This window comes from Neofelis nebulosa, chromosome 7 (assembly GCF_028018385.1).
Source record: "Neofelis nebulosa isolate mNeoNeb1 chromosome 7, mNeoNeb1.pri, whole genome shotgun sequence".
Taxonomy (NCBI): domain Eukaryota; kingdom Metazoa; phylum Chordata; class Mammalia; order Carnivora; family Felidae; genus Neofelis; species Neofelis nebulosa.
Window position 1 is genome coordinate 33274986 of NC_080788.1, and position 24686 is coordinate 33299671.

Sequence of the window (24686 nt, forward strand, 5' to 3'; positions counted from 1 at the left end):
GGCGGGACAGACTGATAGCCCGCCGGCCCGCGGGACGCACGCCCGAGAGGCGCGCGGGTCGTGCGCTCTGCGCTCCAGAGCGGTTCTCCGAGCGCCGCGGCCGCAGCGCCGCTTCTACCCGCGCCCATTGTTCCCCGCGGGGGCGGGGCGCCTGGAGCCGGGCCGCGCGCCGCGCCCCCGAACGCGGGAGGGAGGGAGGGAGGGAGCGCAGGGTCCCCGCGCCCAGCCCGGCCCGGGAGGAGGCGCAGCGCTGCGAGCCGCGGGACCCGGAGCGGGACTGGGAGCCTCCCCGCGGCACCCAGCCTCCCCGAGCATGGGCGCCTAAGGCGGTCCGGAGCAGGCGGCGGAGAACGCGTCCCCCGCTGGCGGACCGACCGGCGGGCGGACCTGGAGCGGGTCGGCGGCGCCGCACCCGCGCCCCTGCCCCGGCCGGGCCCCGGCCCCTGGCGCCATGGACAAGCTGCCGCCGTCCATGCGCAAGCGGCTCTACAGCCTTCCGCAGCAGGTGGGGGCCAAGGCGTGGATCATGGACGAGGAAGAGGACGCCGAGGAGGAGGGGGCTGGGGGCCGCCAGGACCCCAGCCGCAGGAGCATCCGGCTGCGGCCGCTGCCCTCACCCTCACCCTCGGCGGCCGCGGGCGGCACGGAGCCCCGGGGCGCGGCCCTCGGGGCGGCGGACGGCGAGGGGCCGGCCCGCGGCTCGGGCAAGTCCAGCACCAACGGCGACTGCAGGCGCTTCCGCGGGAGCCTGGCCTCGCTGGGCAGCCGGGGCGGCGGCGGCGGCTCCGGAGCAGGGGGCGGCAGCAGTCACGGGCACCTGCATGACTCCGCGGAGGAGCGGCGGCTCATCGCCGAGGGCGACGCGTCCCCCGGTGAGGACAGGACGCCCCCGGGCCTGGCGGCAGAGCCCGAGCGCCCCGGCGCCTCGGCGCAGCCCGCAGCCTCGCCGCCGCCGCCCCAGCAGCAGCCGCAGCCGGCCTCCGCCTCCTGCGAGCAGCCCTCGGTGGACACTGCTATCAAAGTGGAGGGAGGCGCGGCCGCCGGCGACCAGATCCTCCCCGAGGCCGAGGTGCGCCTGGGCCAGGCCGGCTTCATGCAGCGCCAGTTCGGGGCAATGCTCCAGCCCGGGGTCAACAAATTCTCCCTGAGGATGTTTGGCAGCCAGAAAGCCGTGGAGCGCGAGCAGGAGAGGGTGAAGTCGGCCGGATTTTGGATTATCCACCCCTACAGCGACTTCAGGTAAGGAGGCCAAGGCGATCCTATGGGTTCCCCGAAGCGGTGGCAGGCATGCTTCCTCTCTCAGCCCTGCCTCTCAGCCAGAGTTAACTTTCCTTCCTCGCGCGGGGAGCTCCGAGAGAAGTGGGGCGCCTCTAGGCACCAAGACACCCCCAGACCTCCTCCTGCACCGCGCTGGGAACTTTCTTCTCTGTTCCGGGCTCCAGTCCTCTCTCTTGGGGTCTAGGCCACACTAGAGGCAGGCTAAAAAGGGGTTCTGAGCCTGGCCTAGCCCTGCCGGCAGCCAGGATATGGCTCTGCCACTTTAAGCCACACATCCCACCTCCCTGTTCTGGGCTGCAGAGTCAGGGTGGCCATCCTAGAGGCAGTTCCAGGTCATTCAGCCTGAAGAGCAGGGCCACGAAGAGAAACAGACCTCTTGGCAGAGGGGCCAGCTCCTTGGGTACTGACCCCAAGCATTAGGATCTCCTTCTTGTGCCTTGGGAAGCTGCAGCTGGGGAGGGAGAGCTAGGCCCCTGGAGGAGTGAGGTCACTGGGGCCTCAAGTCCAGGATAAAAGCCCACCATGCCCACCTTAACCCTGGGCCCAGACCCTCATGCCAAGTGGTGGGCCAGCAGCAGGCACCCTGGGCACCTGGCATCCAGACTGGCAGGACAGAATGACCTTGCTCATAGTGGTCAGAGAAGATGCCTGGTGTCCTGACTGACAAGCAGCTGTCCTGTAACCCCAGGCTCATCCTGTGCCCCATTGTCACCCCAGTCCAAGCTCCAGCAGCTACTAGGACTCTCATGGTTCAGTCATGGGTCGCCAAACACATGGTGTAACTGCCAGTCAGGGAAAAGGACCCTGCCCCCTCCTCCATCACCTGAGTCAGATGCCACTGGCCGAGTAGATACCACTTGGAGCCTGTGGGGGTATCTGCAAAACAGGAGATTGGTGATTGCCTCTAAAGTTGAAATAAGGGATGCCCCCCTATCCCAGTCAAGATCTTAAGGTCCCCCAGTGCCCCCCCCCCCCACTGAGTTTTCCTGATACATAGGACAGAAGTGAGGGTCTGAAAACATTCACCATTTAAAACTGGGTCTAATTTATTCTCTCTCTCTCTCTCTCTTTCTCTGAGCCCTGCCCCCTATTTAGCTCCCTTCCCTGCCTACCCTGCTTGCCTGCCAATATAAATGAGCATTTTGCCAACCCAGAGCCCTCTTTGCAAACTCCAGGGAAGCCAGGTTTGTAATGAGAGCAAAGCCATTTTCCATCCAATGAGAGAGATTTCTCGTGCTGGGAGTGACCAGTCAGGCAACACTCGATGGCTTAAAATAGTGGTGAACAGAGCCCCCCCGCCTTTCTTTTTTTGAGGGACTGTTCTTCCTAACCCTAATACCCAAGGTTCCCATTCTAGAGGGTGTGGGAGGCCAGAGGACAGGCTAAACAGACAGGCATAGTCTTCAAGTTGAGTGAACAGAGACCATCAGGAACTGTAGCTGGTTCCCAGGGCCAGGTTCCTAAAGTGTGGCCTTCCCTCTGCTCAGTACTGGGACTGAAGGATCCCAGCCTGAGCTAGGGAGGAGTGGGTAGGGGTTGTATTTCCTGCACCCTCTGGTTGTCCTGGGTTTCTGCTCCTCCCTCTGAACTTCTGGGAGGTGGTAGCAGGTGGGCTGTGCCAATATCAACCGCTTGAGATTGTTGAGGGGCCTTCCCTCCCCTTGTTCATTTCCTCACTGTCTTCCGTGTCTGAGACTCTCTGTTCAAGGTTCTCATCACCTGGGATGTGGGAGTGCAAGGGGGAAGCCCCAGGCGTGCCTGACCTCTGTAGAGCATAGGCTTTGATTGAGCACCTTCTGGGAACTGGACCTTCCTTACCCTGGATGGTGAAGAGCTGGGTTGTTTGCATCAATGGGAAGTTCCCCGCCGCCTTCCTGATCTTACTCTGCCCATCTTGGCATGTTCTGTCTGCAGTCCCCCTACTGCAGAATCTCTCACTAACTGCAGGCTGCCCAGGACATGGCGGAGCAGGGGTGGTGGGGGTGGGGGTAGGGAAGGGTGGATGCTGCACGATTGATAAATGGGCGACAGGATAAGGGTCAGACTGGGCTTTGAATCTGGGTTTGTGCAACAAGCAACAGGGACCGGTAGCCGGAAGCACACATCTCTGTGCGCAGCCTTGTAGCTGTCTGGGGCTGGGTGGAGTGTAAGAAAAGAAATCCAAGAAAGACCGTCTCTGTGCATCTGGAGGAGCAGTGGTCATACCTCTAGGCCAAAATAGCTGGTCTCATCTACACAAGGTCAAAGAGGCAAGGGCCTGGCTAAGTTTTCTGAGCTTAGGAAACCCACCAAACTAGTGTCACCCCCACCCTCAGCACCCCAAGCCTCAGTCCTTTGAGTTTCAGCCACTGGCTTTGCTTGGGCTTCTATATAGAGCCAATCCCCACTGCCTAGCTCAGCCTTCACAAGAGCTTCTGCAAGCATTGCTCAGGCCAGTTGAGGATTTATTCATCATTTTGACGGGCAGGAAGCATTGATCCAGCAGAATTGGTTTAATAAAGAATCGCCAGCAAACCATGATAGATTGAGTTTGTGGTTTGGAGTTCAGGGCTCACTGTCATGGGCTGCTTCTGGCATCTCCCATTCCTGGGGGAGGAAGGTTGGGTGCCTCTTCCAAGGGCTGGAGTAGACTGTGCTCTGAGGGACCTGCAGAACCCGGGCCATGATTAACACTCGGCTTTTCTTGGCTTCCTGTGATTTTCTTTACCATGACCCCAGCTACTCCATGGCTCCTCCAGGTTCTGTGGGTTTGTCTGGCCTCCCCTTCCCCAGTCGCCTTTTGAAACTGCTAATTAAGGTTTTGTTGGACTCTTGGATCCTGGATGGGTCCTCCCTTCCATGTAAGCCATGTCCTGGGACCCGGGCTTGGCAGTGCAAACCCGAAACAAATAAAACAGTGTGTTTTCAAAGAGAGAGGAAAGGAGTGGTGACCCAGAAGCCTGTTGGGCTTTTAAGTGTCAGGCCCAGGGGGGGTCTGCCTGGGGGTGTGTACGCCTAGGTGTCTGTCTGTGCAGATGTCTTGGGGCTGTGTGGGTAGACATGTGGGCTGGCGCAGAAGTCCCTCTGTGGGGTATCTGTTCTGGAGCTACTCCTGTGCCCCAAACTCCAGTTTGGCCTTGAGAGTGGAGAAGCTTGGCTCTTGTCAGCCCTCTGCCCTTCCCTCTTCTAGCCTGAGCCTTCTGAGGCTGTGAGGAAGGGAAAAGTAAGGAAGGGAAGGGCCCTAAAAGGTCCTTTCCTTGGAGCAGAAACAGCTGGGCTCTGAAGTCATGGAACCTGGGCCAGTGCCCTGATAAGTCCCAAAGGTGGCCTCAGACTGAATTCTTGTGCTGGTCCCTGGCCCCAGGCACTGCCATTGCCCACCTCCTATCACCTGCCCAGCCCTGTCTGCTATGGGGCCCTGCTTGGGTTGTGAGCTTTTTCTGAGCCTCAGTTTTCCCACCTAGAGAAATGGGGATCTTGTTGCTCATGTCAGACAGGACTCGTACAACTGTGATCACCCTTTCGACGTAAGCAGCTCCAGTGTGCTGTCAGAGCCCAGTGATGCTGCTTTGAGCCACGCTGCCCCCACTCTCACTGCCTCCTTCCCTCAGTCCTGAGTGGACCAGATGGGCCTCTATCCTTGGCTCAGACCAGTGGTTCTGAACCTATGTCAGAGACCTAAGTGAGAACCTGCTGGAAACTATAGGGTCTCTACTGAGAAAAAGGCACATATATCCAGACACAATATGACGCTCAATTTCTGGGGTCTGTGGACTCCCTAACTTGAAAACCATGTAGGTTGTGAACCCCACTCTATCTAGACCATCCCAGAAAGAGTCCTGGTCTGGCAGGGGCAAGTGCCAGCCTCTTAGAGCTAGCCTTCCCTGGGGCCCTCTGTAGCCTGAGGCCTGGGCCTCCCACTGCTGGTGGGATGGAAATGAAAATGGAGCAGAGTCAGATGCCTGAAGGAGGCACTCTGGGGACTAGTTACTTTTCTGTTTCCTCAGTCCCACGCCCATCCCTCTCCCCTCCAACCCTGGGCAGGATTATTTGCATAGGAGGTGGTGAGGAGGTGGTGAGGAGGAAGGAGGGAGCGGCCTGGCCCTGGGTAGGATGGGGGTGGGGGTTCTGGGGTCCCTCCTGGGTGGGCCTTGCTGGAGGCCATTGCGCAAGAATTCTGCTCCTGCTAACGGGACCATGGGAATATAGGTGTTCCCTCCATGTGTTGTAGGGTAGAGAGCCAGGCCGAAAAGAGCTGCAGGCCTTGCGGCGCCAGGGGAGGGGGAAGGGCGCCTTGGTGCAGAGGGGAATTCCAAGGTGAGCTGCCTGGGCGGTGCTGTCAGCTGGCACCGTGGGCAGCGGGATTCTCCAGGGATGAGGACGTGTTCGACCTGATGAGGCTGGGCTGGTGGCAAAAGCCAGCACCCAGCTCGGGGCTGAGGTGCTCCCCGGATGCGAGGTGTGCAGAAGGCCCATGGGGCCAGGCCCCTTGCACCGTCTGGGCGGGGAGGGCTGGGCTCCAGGTTCTCCCCTTGCAAGACTTCAGTCCGTGGGCTGACTACCATGTGATGAGGCTGGGGGCTGCTCCCCTGCCCAGCCCTGCCCCTGCTTGTTCCCTTAGCTTCTGTGAGCTGTGACGCTTTGGGCTGTCAGGTGGCCTGCCTCACACAGGGCTGGGATGTCTGCCTGCCTGTCTGCTTGTCCCTCTGCCCTCCTCTCCCACGCTGTAGGGCCCCTGGGTCTTCTGGGATGTCCTCTCAGGCCGCCACGGCCACCATCATCCGTCTGTCCCTGCCTGACACACCCCCGGGCATTTGGATGGAGCTCTGTGTTTGTTCCAATGCAGTGTTTCTCACATCGCCATGGCATCCAGCTCACCTGGGCATCTTATTAAACTATAGATCGGACTCATTAGGTCAGAAATAGGGTGGGGTCTGACATTCTGTGTTTCTGATAAGTGCTCAGGTGATGCTATGCTGCTGGTGCCCAGCCCAGAGCCAAGCTTGTAGGACCGGGGTTCAGATTGGGTGTATATTCTATGCTCGTCCCACGCTCCCTGACTGAGTTCCCTGAGGGCAGAGACTCTGTCTTCTCCAGTTGGCCTCTAGCACTGAGCACAGCAGGGTGAATTCTGTGAACTGGGTTGAGCAGCCCTCCGCCACAGAGGTCAGCCGCAAGCCTGGGAGAGCTGGATTCACAGACCCGCCTCCCCGCCTGCACTGCGGCTTGGACCCTGCTGGCCCTGGATGCTGGTTGTTGGGATGGGAGGAACAGGGGCAGGCCAGGTGGTCAGAGGACCCTTATGAATCCATCCTGTCCCCTTGCCTGGGTGCCTTCTCTCCCATTCAAAGGCCAGAGGAACAGGCCCGGCTGGAGGAGCAGGGACAGGGAGTGCAGTGACTGCTGTGCTGCAGGGAGGTTTCTGGGAAGGGACAGATGTCAGTGAGAGAGTCCAGAGGTGTCAGGGTAAGAGGGTCAGTGTGAGATGGCTCTGGCAGTGGCTGCCCGGGAAGAGAAAGAGACATCCAGTAACAGTGGCTGCCTTGGTGCCTTGAGATTGTGGTGGAGGGGCCTTGTCTGAATCTTAATGCCCCGTCCACTGCCCCACGCCATGCCTAGCAGCCTCCCTGGTGGGTGGGACTTGTCACTTCTCTCTGCCCCCTCCCACCCTGGCAGGCACAAGTCTACATACTGATGACAGAGCTGGCAGTGTCCTCACAGCCCGAGCGGCCCCTGTCACAACACTGGCCATCATGGGGGAATTCACCCAGAGTAGAAGGTGCAGCCCCGGTCGCTCTGGCGGGGAGGAGGGGCTTGTCATTCAACCAAGGAGGCGGCCAGCTCCAGCACATACACCCCTTGGCTCAAGGGCTCTGACAAAGCTGCCACTGCCAGTTGCTAATTAATAGAAGGGCTACTAAGGCCGGCCAGGCGGTCCTGCTTGGGCCCAGGGGATGTTGAAGAATCCACGTTCGTCAGCCAGAGCAGGCCATGGGGAGGGCAGGGGCATTGCCTTGGCTTTGGAGAGGATGTTCTCTGCCAGCCAGGCTTTACTGGGAAAGCATTGCCAGGGCCCTGGAGATCTGTGATCCCAAAGCCTAGGAGGCCACTCAAAGACACTCTTAATCATCAGCACCTGTCCAGAATTGGGGAGGAAGCAGCACAAAGAGGTGGAGAGTACCCCGTCACCAAAGGTACTCAAGATGTGACAGCAGTACTTAGACGAGAAGTTGCTAAGCAGCATCCCAGGGACCAAATACAGTGCCCAGATGTGTTCTGTTTGGGCATCATGGTGTGTCATAACAACTCAGAGACAGTATTTTAAAATGGAAAGATGTAACATAAAAATTTGGCTTTCGGGCTTCTGAACAGAAGAGAGCTCTGGAGAGCTCTGGCAGTTCTGGCCCCACGTCCCACACCATAGCAGGCAGCTGGAGCAGACAAGAGGCTGCCCCCTTTAGTGTGACTTTTGCTCTTCAGTTGCCCACTGTCCCTAAGGTCCCAGTCGTGTCATTTATGCACGTTTAGCTACCTGACCCCTGTAGGCTTCTGAGTTTACAACCCTAGATTCAAACCAACTAAAGCCAGGTGGATTCACAGATCAATAGCTACCATTTGTGAACTATGGGTACCATGTACCAAACTGTTAGAAGCTTTTATGTCTCATATTTTATTTACTCTTCACAGTGGCCTGAACAATAGGTTCTATTACCCCCAGTTTCCAGATAAAGAAACTGAGTCTCCTTCCTTCCTTCCTTCCTTCCTTCCTTCCTTCCTTCCTTCCTTCCTTCCTTCTTTCCTTCTTTCCTTTCTTCCTTCCTCCCTCCCTTCCTTCTTTTCTTCCTTCTTTCCTTCTTTCCTTCCTTCCTTCCTCCCTCTTTGTCTCCTTCTTCTTCTCTTTTTGTTAGCTTTAAAAAGCTGGACTACAAAAGTAGTTCAAGAAAACATTCTCCTGAGAATAAAAACAGGAGACAATGTTTGACCACACATTATCGGTGAAGAGGGGCTGTAGGAGATGGGGCTACGCTGGCATGGGAAATTTAACAGGCCTCAGAATACCAGATCTGGACAGGACTTAGCAAGCTCCTGGTCAAAAGCCTTTATTTTATAAAAGGGGAGCAGAGAGGTGCCTTGGTGGCTCAGTCGGATGAGCATCCGACTCTTGACTGCGGCTTAGGTGAGGATCCCAGGGTCGTGGGGTAGAGCCCTGAGTCGGCCTGCACACTGAGTGTGGAGGGTGCTTAGGATTCTCTCTCTCTTTCCTGCTGCCCCCTCCCCCGCTCACGCATTCTGTCTCTAATAATATGAAAAACTTAAAATAAAAGGGGAGCAGAGGACTAGAGAGGGGAAGCCACTGGCCCAGGGTCACAGAATAAATCCACGTCAGAGATGAAACCGGAACCCAAGTGGGTTATGTAACATCTGGCTGCAAAGATCATAAAGTTCCACAGTCCACCCCTAGACCCCAGCCGGAGGTCCTGAATGGTCTTCTCACTGGAGCTTTTTCTGGTTGCCCCAGCTCCATGCCTGAATTTTGAGATCATGGGTATTTTCAGAGTCCCTTTTTAATTTAAGCTTATCCAGTGAGAAGGGAGTCTTTCCATATCAGCAACTTCAGACTGAGACATGCTTGCCCTGACTCCCCACGCTGGGGCTGCTCCGCCCCTGGGGATGCTGGACCAGGATCCTGACTGGTGTGGAGGCCGTTGGGATTTTGGCACCGTATCCAGATGCTGTTGATGCACCTTTCTTCAATAGGGGCGATTAGGGTTCCTAGGGGAAGGGGACGAGTGGTCAGTGGTATCTGTGTTCTCTCCACCAGAGAAATAGGTGGTCACGTGGTCTGTTCCTCACATCCTCCAGAGAAGTGAGGAAGCGGAGTCCTGGTTTAGGACTCAGTGTGTGTCCAGGGTGGAGGTTCTGAGGCCACGGTCTGGGCCCACGCTGTGACCAGGCTCAGGGCTCAGCCTGAGACCAAGATAAGGCCTTGGTCTGAGGTCAGGAACTGGAGCCCTCCAACAGAGTCCCAGAACCAACACCAGTACCTTGCTGAGGCGTCCAGGGCTTGGGCAAGGTGGGCGTGTGGCCCAGCCCACCTTGTGCCCTTCCCCTTTCTCAGGCTCCCTGAGCGCCTACACCCCTTAGCATCTGAGCCAGCTGCCTCCGGTCCTCTCTGGGAGGTAAAGTACAAATTATAAATAAACAACAGTGCCACTGCTGCCGACGCCGGAGCCACCAAATCTCACACGTGACGGCTCCCCGCCCCACTCTGCTCCCGCATTGTTTGGGGCCGGTGTCTGTCTTCCCAGCCAGGCAGCCGGCTCGCGGCTCCAGCACAGCCGTGCTCGGGGCTGGGCAGAGGCACGTGGCAGCTTGACGGAGGGGCTCCCGACGAGCCACCGCACTCCCCGCTCCACAAACTGTGGAGCCAGCAGCGGGGCCTCCGGGTCTGCTCACGGCAGCTGTGGGGGCCTGATAATTGGCTGCTGATGATTTTGTGTCTGTCTAAGCATTTATCTGTGTGGGTGGACGTGTTATGTCTACGTGAAGAGGCTTTCAGACATTAATGCATAACATGGGGCTGGCTAATACGCTGTCTTCTGGGCCTGGTGGGGGGCAAGCTTAAGATGGAGGGGGATGGGGGGGTCACGCCCCCTCAGAGACCAGATGCTCCATCCCAAGACTGCTTTCACCCACTATGGTGGATGGGTCACTACCTACCTGGCAAAGAAGAGAACAGGATTTCAGCGCCTCTTAGGGTAGATCACTGGATTGATGGTCAGGGAAGGCTTCCTGGAGGAAGCAGATCTGAGCTGATTTGAAGGAAAGAGAGAACCATTCAGCACACTTTCTCGTAAGTAGGTTTCTGGGAGATGGAGCTAAGGGGCTGGGGTGGGTGTTGGCAAGTACTAAGAGCAGGTCACTCAAAATCTGTCTTTTTTTTTTTTAAGATTTATTTATTTATTTGAGAGGAGGGAGAGAGTGTGAGTGAGCAAAGGGCAGAGAGAGAGGGAGCGAGAGAGAATCCCACACAGGCTCTGCACTGTCAGTGCCTAGCCCCAAGCGTGGCTCGAGCTCACCAGATGTGGGCCTCGAACTCACGAACTGCGAGATCATAACCTGAGCCCAAGTTGCCACCCAGGCGCCCCCAAATCTGCCTTTTCGGACCTGTACTCATTAAGCTCTGCCCTTCACCCTTCAGGACTGTGACCCCACTGCCCTGGGTCTTGCCCCTGATGCTGACTATGTGTGCATATGTTTGCATGCGTATGTGCGTCCCTCTGGACTGTCTGGGTTCTTGTGGCCCAGGCGGCTCTCCTGGCCCCAGCTGCACAACCTCTGAGAAGACCCTGTTTCCCTGCTGTACTCAGCCTGGAAGGCAGGTGTTGCCACCGCATTAATGTCACTGAGTGTGTGGCCTGGAGCCCAGAAGTAATTACCCTGCAGTTCCCTGTTGCAAGCTGGAGCAGCCCCTGTCAATGATTAACGTGTGTCCCCGGCCACTCATCGCTAAAGGCAGCCAGGGGTTTCTCCCACCTATATAGTCTGTCAGATGATATGAGGTGCTTGTTCTTTTCTGCAGGGACAGGAAAGACAAGCCTACAGGGCCACCAGCACCTTTAGAAGAAACATGGTCTAGCCGGGAAGATTCCACAGCTAGGGCCTGTGTGTGCAGCATCAGGGCTGGCCCACCCTAGAGCCCCCAGATCCTCTCATCCTGAGCTTTCCTGACTTATAACTGCCCACCCCTTCCACGCCGAGTTTGCCCTCCTGACCCCCTTCCTGTTCCGCTGTATGACCTCAGCAAAGTCCTTTCCTGTCTCAGTGTCCAGGGTCAGGCCTCCGTCTGAGGCTGAGAAGAGAGCAAAGCTAATTGCCCAAATAGGTATTGAACCCGTAATCCTGACCCCATTAGTACAAATTGAGCCAGCAGGGCAGGGACAGCACTGCTGATGAGTAGAGCTGATGAGAACCTCCCTCCCGCTTTCTGGAGACTCCGCCGAGGCCTATCGGGGCCTGATCCTGGAGTTGTGCAGCCCCTGGCTCCTGGGGACGTGGGAATTCCTTACACACGGGGATCTTTCTGCAGAGGCTCTGCTAGCCCTCAGTGCTGGGGGCCAGGCCGGAGGCTCCCTAGTATGTTGTGTGGCATCCGTGTGGTCTGCTGAGCTCCGCCATTAGACCATGGCCCCTGTGGGAGTGGAGAGCAGGCTTTCTTGTTCCCTAGGCAAACCCCATCCCCCTCTCCTCCAGCCATCTCTCCTGGGGGCCAGTCTTCCCCTCCTGGAAGCTCAGACCTGGCCTCGGAGGAGTTTAGATGTGAGGATCCGTGGAGAGCACAGGTCGTAGTAGACAGCTGTGACTGGAGGGGTCCTCGGGGCAGGCCAGCAGCACCTTCGGCTTTGGAACTGGCAGGGGAAGGAGATGCGACAAGCTGTTCATCCTGTCCCAGAGGCTCTGAGGAGTCCTCATCCCTCTGTGTTGCTCCACAGCTTCTGGGGACAAGCCGAGCCCCCCACCTCAGACCTCCCCCCATCATAAGAGACCAGTGAATACTCTGCTCTGCCCTGTCCAGCTGTGAGGACTGAGCCGAGGCCTCACCTCCCCGCGCCTGCCTTTCCTCATCTGAAAATGCTTCCAGAGAGGGGTTGGGTTTTCTCAAGACCCCAGAGCTGAAATCGGCAGGCTGCAGAGACCCCTGGGAGCTGTATGCAATTACGGATGCCTGGGCCTCCCGGTGTGGGGCCGGCGTGGGTAGAATTGTGGGGAGCACCCAGATGATTCTATTTCTGTCACTTTAGGAGCCAGTGAGCTGGGCACCCCTAAGGCCCTCTCCGCGCAAGCAGTCTGCAGCTCTCTGAGTGTACTTCGTCTGCCTCAGCCCTCAGCCCTCCGGTGCTCCCCAGAGCCTGGGGGTGAAATGCCTGCTCCCCAGCCCGCCATCTGAGCCCATTTATGATAGGCCCCTCTGCGGGGAGTCGTTACGTTTTCTTCTGTTAGCAATCAGAATCATAAAACCCGGAGGCTGGCAGGACCCCAGGGAACATGGCCCTCGCTCTGCGTCCTTGTCACACTGTGTTTTCCTGGATGAGAGGCAGCAGAGTCCCATCTGGCTCGTGTTCTCAAGAGCCCAGGTGCCTCCAGGGAACCCCCATCCCAGTGAGAAGGGGGCCATGTAGACCCTCCCAGAGTCAATATTTAGCTACTTTCTGTGGGGCAGCCCTCCCGTGGCGTCCTTGTCCTTGTTAGCTTCGTCTGTCACCGGAGCACCACTTCTGCCCTGAATCCATCTCATTCCCCCCTTCACACTGGCGCTCCCTTGCTCAGGAGCAGGTGAGCGCCCCTACCTGAGTTCCCCCGAGGTTGAGTTCACGTGCTACTCCACAGCAGTACGCTATTTTTGTTCCATTCTCCTGAGAGGGGACAGCTGTGCTTGAGCCTTCTTTGTTTCCTGTCAGCTGGGCGGGTAAGTTCTCCAACTGCTAGTTCCCTCCCCATTTTTCCCCAAATGGTCTTGTGAGCTGGGTGAAGCTCAGAGAGGTTAGGCCGCTAGCCTGAAGGCACACAGCATCGTGGCAGCTCAGAGCGCTAGAGCGTAGATGACCCCTGCTGTACACATGTGTGTGTCTATGTGTGCTTCCTCTTACATTAGCGTATCTGTGCATGCACAGACTGAGGGTCTCCAGAGGAAGTGTGAGCCCATCGGAGGAGCGATGGGCTGATATCTTGGTATTCCTTATGGCGGGGCCCGTGCTCAGTTGTGCCTTTGAGGAGGTGCAGCCACAATCCCTTGCCTGGAGGAACTTTCTTCCTCTGCAAACTTCATGGCTTCTCAGTCTGGCCTTCGGGTGGCCCCCGTCTTCTCTGCAGACCAGTGTTGGGTTGGGGGAGGGGGTGTCAGAGTTCTCCACGGTTTACGCTTCTCTCTCAGTGAGCTCTCCATCTGGCCAGCTGCCCTTGGCTGGCCTCTAGCCTCTGCACTGCAGAGATGCATGGAGTTGGCGAGTCTTCAGAGATCGGCTGGTTCCATCCTCTCTCATTAGTGGGGAAACTGAGAAAAGGATTATGAGAGGCAGGGACTTGTTCGGGGAACACAGCAAGTGAGAGATGGAGAGGGGACTAGAACCGAAGACTCGTGTGCCCCTGTCCTAGATTCCTTCTGCTGTGCAGCGTAAACCGCCTTCCCGTAACCACAACACTGACCTTCCTGACCAGTGGACACACTCGGGCCATGTCCTGTGTGGGGCTTTAGTGCCCAGCAGGCCGTGCTGCTCCCTGTTTCTCTGTCCCTGTCTCAAGCCTGGCTGAATTTCCCCTCCAGCTATCCCCTCTCAGCTATAGTGAGAGCTATCCCCTCACTACCCGCCCCCGCCGGCTTATGGCCTCATCTGCCCATGGAACTGGTCCGGATCATCAGCTCCCGTGTGGGGTGGGTCTGTCCATCCACCACACTGAGGGCTCCTTGTGGTGGGACCAGTCCACACACGTCAGTATCCCCATAGCCCTCAGGCCAGGACCTGCATGTTAGTGGTCACAAGAATAATAATGGTGATGGTAACAGCCTGCATGTGCTGAGTATTTACACTGTGTAGCAGATTATGAATATCTCACTGAATTCTCCCAGAATCCTGTGAGGTGGGATTAATGTTCTCATTGTGCACATGAGAAAACAGGCTCAGAGAAGTTAAGTGATCTTTCCAAGGCCACACAGCCAGGTATTTAAACACTAGAATGCCTGACCTCCCTACCACATGCTATAGCCTGGCTCCTTGGTGTAGTCCCTGGATCAGCGGCCTCAGTGTCACTAGAGAGCCTATCAGCAATGCCGATTTCAGCCCCCACCCCATACCTAGTACATCCCAGTCTGTGTCTTGGTGAAAGCCCCAGGTGATTTGTGTGCATATTAAGGTTTGTGAAGCACTGTGCTGTATGATTGAAAGATCACAGAAGGGGAAGATTCCATCAGTTACAGCCCTCAGCTCACCTCTGCTTGGGGAATAGCGGAGTCTAGGCCTCACTGTGTGCTGAAAGGCTAGGGCCTCAGCCCCAGGACAGGGAGGGACTGCGCAAAGAGACGGGGGAATGGGTCTTCTTTGGGACTTCAAAAACAAAAACAAATTTTGTTCCTCAAGTCACATAGAAAAATTAGAAAATAAAAATGCACCCAAATCCCAGCTAGCCACCCATAAACCAAGCACCAGATGCCCTTGGTGCCAAATCTGTTTTGGAGGCAGCCCCAGGCTGCCGGCTGAGGGAGCAGCTACCTGGGAGCCCTGTGATTCTGAGTCAGAGGGTTTGAGGTGGGTTAAAAATAGAGCCCTAGTGGCCAGAGGCTGGTGGGAGGAAGGGAGCAATTCATCTTTTACAGGGGGGAGACCCCCAAGTCAGGGTGGTTGGTCAAAAGAGTGGGCGGTGAGAATGGGGGTTTATGCCCTCAGACGCCAGACCTGTGGGCCCAGCCTGGCCCTGGTTGGTTGCCGGATGGCGGAGTTCCAGCCTGAGGGAGAGGGAGAGTCTACAATGCCAGCCCAGGGGCACAGGCAGGGAGCACCCCGCCCAACCCCCAGACAGGCTGCTGGCAGCTTCTTGCAGTAGGGGTGGGGTGGTGAGGGAGTTGGGCTGCACCGCCTCAGAGAATGACGAACAGGAGCCTGGACGGGGTGGGGAGCAGGGAAGGATTGGTTGAAGATCCAGTTTTTAAGGTTGGGAGGGAGAGAAGACAAGGAAGCCAGCTCGCCTGTGTGCGTGCCCACGTGTGTGCTGTGGGCGGGCACGTGGTCTCCTTTGCCTATCACACCTGCCCTTCAAATGGCCTCCCTCCCTCCTTCATCACTGCCCTCCTCCAAAAAATCTGCTCATCCTGACCTCCCCGTCTTGCTAACACATTTCCTGTGTGTTTACTCTGGCTGCCTAACAGTTTCCCCCGGGGACCCAGTGTGTCTGTCTCCTGACACACGCGAGGGGACTCCTCCCAGCATGGGGCATGGTCATCGGCTAAAGGCAGGCTTCAGAGTTTTGATCATAAAGGGAGTATTTGCCCACTTTTAAGAAAATAAAGAATCTAGAAATAGAACAGAATGTAGGAAATATAGAAAGGTGTGATGGAGAAAACAAAATCACTCAATCCCACCACGTAGCAGTGATCAGCGTTAACATTTTAGGGTAGTTTTCTCATTTTTATTTTTGGCAGTCTTCTCCCCCCCCCCCTCCACTGGCAACAGCCACCCATCTCTTCAGCGATAAGACAGTTTTACTGAGAGGCCACTGCCCCCCTCACCCCACCACCCACCCCCAAGGGCCAGCTCTGTGTTCACATCTCAGAAAAGGAAGAGCAATCGTTTCTGCTCTCGGGGAGCATGTGGCGGGGCTGAGGACAGAAGACTCATGCTGGATCTGCAAGGTGGGGGCAACACAGGGGGATCCTAGGAGAAGATCCTAGGAGAAGCCTCCTTGCTGCTCTTGCCCTTCGCCCCCTCCCCTTGCCCACCCCCACCTCCTGGATCTCTGTGCTAGGCCTATTTGGGGAGGAGGGAGAATCCTTAAAATCCTCATGAGAGGCCATGCCCTTAATGAGGGGGTGTTCGACTACCAGCCGCCTGCGCTGGTCAGGCTGGAAATAGTCATCCCTACGTTGAAGCCACTGTGTCCCCCCACCAGCTCCTCCTGTCATCCCGTTCTGTCAGAAACCCCAACCCGCATGCGTCTCCTGGCCTCTCATTCACCTAGTCCCCCTTGCCCCCTCAACTCTGCCCTTCCTTCTCTGTGAATTTTCCACCATGGTTTTCAGCACCAGGTAGGGGAGCCATTCTCTGATGGATGTTCCTGGGAGTCTTGGAGTCTTCGGGGTTTGGACAGGATAAGTTCCACCCTGATCATCCGAGGCCCTGTGAAAGCCTCATGGGTCTCAGTGAGCTGCCATTTCACGCAGCTTCTGCTGGGCCACCTGTCACTCAGCTTTGTTCCCCAAGGCATGCGTTCGTTCATTCATTCACCTATCCATTCACACATTCGTCAGGACCTACGATGTAAAAGGCCCTGAACGCCCTGTGCCAAGTTCCGAGAGGCGCATAGACCACGAGATGAAAACACACACCATTGGGCGCCTGGGTGGCGCAGTCAGTTAAGCGTCCGACTTCAGCCAGGTCACGATCTCGCGGTCCGTGAGTTCGAGCCCCGCGTCAGGCTCTGGGGTGGGCTGATGGCCCAGAGCCTGGAGCCCGTTTCCAATTCTGTGTCTCCCTCTCTCTCTGACCCTTCCCCGTTCATGCTATGTCTCTCTCTGTCCCAAAAATAAATAAAAAACGTTGAAAAAAAAAATTAAAAAAAAAAAAAAGAAAACACACACCATTTCATCGTGGTGTGATAAATACTATGCTAAGGCAACACACGCAAGGGGCACCTAACCGGATTTCCTAGGATACAAAGAAATTACGCCTCTGAGCGAAGGAGCCTGGGGTGGGCAGGGGCGGGGAGGAGAGACCCAGGCAGACGCCAGTGTGTAGGCAAGCCCTAGAGGACAGGAGGTGTAGTGTACATGGGGCACTGAAGGCTGCTGGTATGTCTGGAGCAGAGCGACAAGAGGAGGAAGGGTCATGAGACTCGGGGAGGAGCCAGAGTCCAGATCAGGATGGCCCCGGGGGGCAACGGTGAGGAACTTGGTTTAGCTGGGAGCGCAGAAGGCCTCTGGGCTTGGCAACACATGGAGAGTGGATTCGTGGCGGGATGTGGGCCCCACCCAGCGCCCAGGAGCCCAGTTAAGGAGCCACGGGATAGGCCAGGTGGTGTGCTGCTGAGATTCTCTGAGTGGGTGGTCGGTGAGTGAGGGAGATGGAGGGTGTCTCCCAGGTTTCTAGTCCGAGCGTTTGGATGGCTGGAGGAACACGCGCTGGGAGCACAAGGGTTTGGAGGAAGCTGTTTCCTCATGCCTGGATGTGGCAAGAATGAGGTTCCTGCACAACATGCAGGTTTAAAGGGGTGGTTGGCAGGTGAACACGTGGGTGTGGAGCTTTAGAGAGAGGCCTAACAACGGAGGCCTTGGGAGTTGGTGAGGTCACCCTGGGACGGCGTGTAGAGAGAGAAGGGGCCGGGGCCCAGAGGAACAAAAGCACTTAAAGGTCTTGCAGGGGAAGAGGAGCCCCTTCGGGGGAAGGAAAAAGAGAGGTCGAGAAAAGGGAGAAAGCCCGGCGGGGCGAGGGGCCTCCGCAGAGCGACCCTCAGCGAGGGTCAGCCAGGAACAGACCGCAAAGCACCCAGTGCTTTGGTCTGGGGGGCCGACAGGAGTGTGGGAAGTGAGGGAGAGGCGCCTCTTCCAGGAGGCTCATTTCTGAGGGGAGAAGAGATAAGGCAGCGGGGATCCGGAGTGGTTCCATTTTACTTTTTTTAATGAAGGGAGCTTAAAAGAACAAGCTGATGGGAAGGGATGGGTAGAGAGGGAGACCGAAGATACAGACAAGGGAGGGGTAACCTATGGGTCAGCATCCCTGGGGAGGGGGAGGGGATGGGTGTCAAGAGGCAGGTGGAGGAGTCACCGAAGCCTTTGGGACCGGAGGAGGGAGGTGGATGAGGGAGAGGCAAGCAGGGTAGGGGTCTGGCGGCAGAAAGAGAAAGGGGACATTCTGGTGGCTTCTCTTTTCTCTAAGAAGTAGAAGACGGTGTTCTCTGCTGAGATGGGCGGAAAAGTAATTTCAGAGCTTTGAGGAGAGGAGGTGATTTGAAATGGCTGCTGGAGGAGCAGGGTGGCGGGTGTTACCTAGGGTCTCCTGGAAGGCTGGGCTGGTGGAGGGGAAGGCCGGCTGAGTATGGAAGCCTTGATGAGGAAAGTGAGGCACAGGAGCCGAGGTGCTTAAATATTTAGTAGGACGGGTCTGAGGTGGTGGGGTTTTCTGCAGTTTCGTGAAGCACAAAAAGGGTGAATGGTGGTCCCGAGCCATGGTGTGACCTTGTGAAGTGGGTGCCAGAAGGACTGGGCAAGAAAGGTGGATGAGCTGGACCAGTATGTCTCAGGGGAGGAGAGGGGTCAGAGGGTTCTGTGACTCACGGTTCCTGGGACAGACACTAAGGAATAGACTTAGCATGACTGGCTAGGAGAGCTGGAGGGAAAGGGGGTTGGGGCGAGAGATGGAAGAACTGGGGACGGTGACATGGTCCATCCCACACTGCAGGAGCGGGTGACTGATGTGTGGTCATTAGAGTCAGGGCACCAAGCCACTGAGGAGCTGGGCGTTTCGGTTGATATATGGAGTAGAAGTCACCCAGGGCGATGGCAGGGTTTGGAGTGGAATGGGAGGTTGTGAACCAAGTGTCAGCACTGCCAGGGTCCCCGAGGGTGGCAGATGGATGTTGGCAGGATGGCCAGAAAATGACAGGATGCTCTCAAGATCTTGAAAACATTCCAGCGCCGGCAGGAAGTGGCACTTCATGGAGTGGCACTGCGTGGAGCGGGGAGGATGCCGACCCCACCCCCGACGCTGAGGTGTGTGGCACTGGGAGAGTGACGTCCTTAGGACACAGCGAAGGCTTGTTTAAGGGAAGCCCCGGAGGGGTCAGGAAGTAAAGAGGTGGAGGATGCAGGTGAAGAGAGCACAGGAGACAAGTTCAGTGAGGGGAGGAGAAGCAGAAGGAGGTACAGAGTTTGGGAGAGAGGAAAATACTACGAGCCAGATTGATATTTCTGTAGAGTAGTTAAAAGTGGGATTCTGGAGGCAGGCTCTTCGGGCTTCAATTCTTGACGCACCATCTATAGCAAACTTCTCAACTTGTGCCTTAGTCTCCTCATCTGTAAAATAGGCACAATCCTAGTATCTCCCTCGCGGAGTTTTTATGAGGATTAAATAAGATAATCCATATAAGGTATTCAGATGAGTGCCTGGCAAATAATAAGTCTCCAAAAAACACTGGCCCCTGGCTCCCTCCAGTTTCGTTGTCTTCACTGTCACGTGGGGCAGTCGTCTGTGCTGGGCCTGGAACACCAAGGGATGGCTTGAGAACCCAAGGGGTCTCCCCGCTGCCATCCCTGTCTCAGACACGAGGACTCCCGGATTTCTGGTTTCTGTGATTTGTTGGGAGGCAGAGAGGAGAGCCTGCTGAAAGGGGCAGGATGCGACAGCTGCTCCCAGGCACACAGCATGGCTACACAAACTTCCCGGAGGAGGAGGCAGTCAAACAGGGAAGGGATTTCACAAGCTGGGGGTTCAGGAGGCTGGGGTGGTTCTCAGGAGAAGGAGAAGTGAGAATGTGGATGGCGATACAGCCAGGGGTCGGGTGTCTGGTGGCTACTGGGAAGGAAGCAGGAGAAGTAGGGCACAGGCGAGGCCAGATCTTGGAGCTTCAACTTTCTTCTGTAGTTGTGGGAGTCTGCTCAAGCTTGCAAGGAGTGATGTAATCATGATATTAGGGAAGATAACCCAGAGATCACGTGAGTTGGAAGGAAAGAGTGTGGAGGCTAGATCCAGGTAGGCAGCAGGGACATGGGTCCAGGTGAGGAGCAGTGAGGAACTGATCTAGAACAGAGCAGTCAGGGACAGATCCAGAAGCCATCGTAGAGGAAGCTGGACAAGACTTGTCACTGCATATGGGGCCTGCGGGAAAGAGAAAGCAGCTGAGGACAGCTTTGTGGTTTTAAGCCCAGGTGATTGAAATGCTGACTGTACCATTTAGTTCTGAGGAGGAAGATGCTGAGTTCAGCCTTGGACTTGGGTGCAGGAGCCTGCGGGCCCTCTAGGTGGCAGGTGGGAATGCAGGCCTGGCGCTAGGAGAGGTGTCTACACAGAGGGAGGGGGTAGAAGATGGGGCCCTGGGTGTGCCACTCACCGGGGAGATAGCATGGGGACCCTGGCCTGCAGTCAGCATTGTCTGGGACAAGGCCCTTGCCCTCAGGGAGATGCAGCGTTCTAGGAGGTCCAAAGCCAGGGCTCAGGCTGGGCTGAGGCTCCATCAGTGAGAGGTTGGAGAAGCCTGGAAGAAGTATCCCTTCAGATGAATCCTGAAGGATGGAAAAGAATGTAATGGGCAAAACGCTGACACTCTTTCTTCCAGCTGGCAGGAGTCCCAGGGAATGTATGCAAACATGTGTGTATGAGGGAAAAATTAACAGGAGCACATAGATGAAACGTGTACAAAAATGTATTCAGGGGTGGGTGTGTGCATGTGCACGTGTGCAGGTATGTGCATGTGTGTGCATGTGCATGCATTTGTGTGCGTGAGCATATGTGTTCATGGGCAAGCATGGGCATATGTGGGCAAGAGGAGGCTGAAGGAGGCCATCCCTGTTCGGCTTCTAGTTCTCCTGCTCCCATTTTATTACCCTTCACTCCTCTCAGCCTCTAGGAAAGAAGAGGGCCCTTGGTCTGGTCCTTGAGTCTCTGCGTTCAGGATCAGGAGCCTCCTATCTTTGCTTCCCTCAGCTCCCTTGAGACCATCACCTTCCTCTCAGACCAAATGATGAAATGCTCCAGGTGTCAGTGTAAAAGGGCTGCTTGGCTTTTTGCCATCCCCCGTTCCTTCTGCACATGAGACCTCCTCCAAAGCTGGCCTTCGGGCCACATCCGCCTGCTGAGAGGCCACCTGCCTGCTTGGATGGCCAGGTGGGAAGGAAGGTCCAGGAATGAGGGAGGACAGGCCTGGGATCATGGGGCTAGAAACCGCGGTGAGGTGTGTTGCTGGCCAGGGCTTCCTTTTATCTTTGAGAACACTGGGATACGGGAGGGTCCTCTGGCTTTGGAGAGAACAAGGCCTCTAATGCAGGCATGTGCCAACTCCAGCATGTCTGAGTCTGGCTGTCCATGACTTCCCTGCCAGGGCTTGCCACATGCTACCATGGAGTGTGTACCCTGGATTGTGAAATTTAATTATGCGTGACTCCAGGGGCAGTGAGGTGCTAGGGAAATAGGGGGCATCCAGCTCAAGGTTTTGGAAATGTTACTGTTCCTCCATGGACCTTAGTTTTCCCCTTTTACAGATTCACACAACTGTACCTGGTTGCTGATGACCAAGGTGCTTTTAATATTTGAAAGGTGTGCTACTTCCCCCACCTAGGAAGCACCTCAGAGGGCTCTGACATCAGGAGGATGGGTCTCCTCAAAACCTCTTCACAAGTCTCTCTTCTGCCTCTTTTTAAAATTTTCTTATTGAGGTTTAGCAGACATGCAATGTTATATTCCTTTCAGGTGTAGAACACAGTGATTCAACAATTCTATACATTATTCAGTGCTCACCACTATAAGTGTAGTCACCATCTGTCACCATATCTCTTCTCCTCTCTCGTCTACAAGAGAGGACCACACCTGCTGTGATAGGCTACCTCCCTAGCGTGATGCAGAGATGCCAGTAAGACTTGTTCCCTCCCTGCATCCCATTGAGGTGCCTAAAATCCTAAGCAGTCAGGCTCTCAAGTCCCCCAGACTTCTCTGAATCTCGTTCTTTTCCTCACTAGCTGTGTGGTCTTAGGTAGATATTTCTCTCTGAGCCTCAGTGTCATCATCTGCAAAATACAGATGTTAACCGCCACCTCAGTGCTGGTGTGGATTAAATGAAGTAATGCACGGAAAGCACAAAGCAAGCGATTGATACATGTAAAATGTTTTGGAGGCTTTATGAATTCGGTCACTAAGGAGCCCCCGTAAAAAAGCCCAGGGACATTAAGGAATCACTTGAGATGCTTCTAATCACTGGGGTTGGCAAGAAGAGGGGCCCAGGGAGCAGAGGATGCAGTGGGGAGGCTGTTGCAAACTGCCCCTGGCTGGACCAACAGAATGGCGCTTGCTGGCGCTGGGAGCTGTCCGTGGTGCTGAACCATTTCCTCACCCCCCCCTCGTCCAGCCCTGCTTTTGGATGTCTGTGGAATCATCTTGCAAGAGTAAGGAGAGGTCGTCTCCAAGGCCAAGGACAGGTTCCAAAGACCAGCTCCTCTAGGAACACTTTCTGGCCTCGCCCTTCTGGGCCACCAGGAGTTCACCTTCTCAGCTGCATGGGCTGCTGCCTGGGATGGTTTCTTACATCATTGCTCAACTTGTCTTCTAACTAAGCCTTGTGCTCTGTCTGACTGGACCATGAGCTCCCTGAGGTCAGGGCATCTGTCTGCCAAGGTAGATTGGTTCTGTTGTCTGACCGTTCGCAGAATATTGTGGTCCTTGACTTCCACTCCTGGATCCTCCCAGAATCATTCTAAGCTCCCTTCGACCCCCACCCCCAAGTAGATGCTTTGCTTTGGCTCTTCCTTGGAAGATTTCATCTTCCTCCCTCACCTCCCTCACCTCTTTCCTGTGAATTTGTTGCCTCACTTAGTGATACAGATAGGCATATGCCAGAGCATTTTACAAACATCAATTCATTTCATTCTTACAACAATTCTGCCAGTTTGGTACTGTTATTATCCTCATTGAGCAGACAAGGAAACTGAAGCATGGAGAGATTAAGTGACTTGCTAGTAAATGATGGAACCAGGAATTGAACCCAGGTTGGCTGGCTCTGAAAGCCTTTCTTCCCACTATATTATGCTGCCTTTTGGGTAGTTCTGTGATGCTTCAGGATAGTGGTTTGTGGGGAGGAATGCTCCAGTATTCCGACCCCAGCCCAGATCAGGCACCAGAAATATCCCTTAGCATCTGGGAACTCACGATTGAAATAATTAGTCAGAATGCAAGGAAATGGTTGTTTTTCCCTCATGTAATTTGGTTTTATGAAGACCACTAAATGCAAACATTCTCCTGTTAATTACTGTCTCAAATTTGGTCTGTAATTGAGGGAACTAGAGCTGGGAAAAGTGTAGAAACCCGCTGGAGTGGCAGGCCTGCCCGAGTCAGCACTCCCAGCCGCTTCGCGCCCGCTCTGTTAATTTTAGAAACTCTTCTAGCCTGGATGTATTATTAGCTTTATGTACAGAGGGCCACAGGGCCCTCAGTAGTCTCTCTATGCCAGTTTTGTTTTGTTTTGTTTTTTCCAAGAGATTAAATGAAAAGGAATGGTGGCCATGTGTATATAGGGGTGTTTCCATACTGTGTGTGTGAATGGGGATACCTGTTTGTGGCTTCTAATGAGCATCTGCAGCTGTCTTTGAATGACATGCATGAGGCTGTGTAGAGAGTATACACAGCTCAGGAACACCCCGTAGAAGCTGAAACCATTCTCTTGGGGCCCACGAGTCATTAGCAGGATGTGCTGTATTCTGTGTAGTGGGTGTGATGACTAGGGTGGGTTCTTGGGTCATAGATTGGGTTCTCCCAGATGGCATAGGGGTATTGGGGCTGGAGAAAGGGTGGTGGGTTGTAGAGCAAGGAAGGAGCTGAAGTTGACCTCTTGGCACTAGCCTTAGAATGAGAATATTTAGCCTGAGAGGCTCCTGACTTGAAGTCTTTTCTTGAGGCCCTAAATGGCATGGCTTTCAAAAGAGCTCTCCAAAGCTGCCTTTCCAGAAGCTGCACTTCCCTAAGCTGTGTGTTGAGGGACAGCTGTCTTGCCCACCTTTAGTGAAGCAGGCCCTACCCTCTCCTTGACTCATAGCACCATTTTGCATTTGGCAAAGGAAACATTTTGCTGGGAAGTAATATTTTTCCAAACCTGGAACTCTTCTGGCAGGAGCACTTTGGACCCTCTGAAGACTTGAGGAAAGCTTGTCTTTTTGTCTCCCACTCCCTCCTGGCTTTCGTGTAGTTGAGAATTAAAGATGGCTGAAAGGTTATTTCTCTTGGGGGAGAACATGCTTATTTCTTCCTGACTTAATACCTTTATCTATCATCGTGTAACTGTCTAAATTAATAGCAGAGGGAAATAGCTGGGCAGTGCAAGTGTTAGATCTTGGGGCCAGCCCTAGGGTGGCTGGTACTCGGGCAGGGTCCCTGGGATTGATTGATCACACCTTCTGGACATGGGTCTGTGCCTATCTGTGCTGTCTGCACACTCCAAAGGGGCTCCTGATGAGCCAGGTGGCTTCACCCTGAGGGGCCCTCCCCACCTCCCGCAGGAAACACTTGCAGTTGCTTTGACGCATTAGGAGAAATGATACTCTAAAGCCCCCACTGATCTCACTCCATTGCATCGAGTGGCACCTCACTGGTACCTGAAATCCCCTTATTAACACTTCCTGCCCTTGAAGATTTCACTGTCCTTCCCTAACCCTGTGTTAGGATGCAAACCTCTGAGAAGAGAGATGGTCAGACATTTTCTGGCAATAAGAAATAGCATAAAGGGGGACCCCAGAAAGTCAGTGTGGGTGAGGGCCAGTTCAGAATTATAGAACAAAGCATTGAGGCTCCATCCCTGATTGCACAGTGAAGAAACTGAGGCCCAGAGCAGGGAGGCCATCTGCTTGATGTCACACGGCATGTCAATGACAGAGCTGGGACTGGATCCCAAGCATCCTTCCACCCAGACACTTGCTGTGTGTCTGGACCTCCCCTGCTCTCTGGTCACGGTCTGTAGCATGTCTGCCTGCC

The 24686-nt window shown here is 55.3% G+C and overlaps 1 protein-coding gene across 1 annotated transcript in view; it reads left to right on the forward strand.

Annotated features, from left to right (window-relative positions):
• The first annotated feature begins 230 nt into the window (after positions 1 to 230).
• Positions 231 to 24686, forward strand: part of HCN4 (hyperpolarization activated cyclic nucleotide gated potassium channel 4) — a 45269-nt gene continuing 20813 nt past the window's right edge. Inside the window, exon 1 of the mRNA XM_058737109.1 lies at positions 231 to 1239. Coding sequence (XP_058593092.1) covers positions 452 to 1239 — 788 coding nt within the window. The 5' untranslated portion in view covers positions 231 to 451. The remainder of the gene's footprint in view (positions 1240 to 24686) is intronic.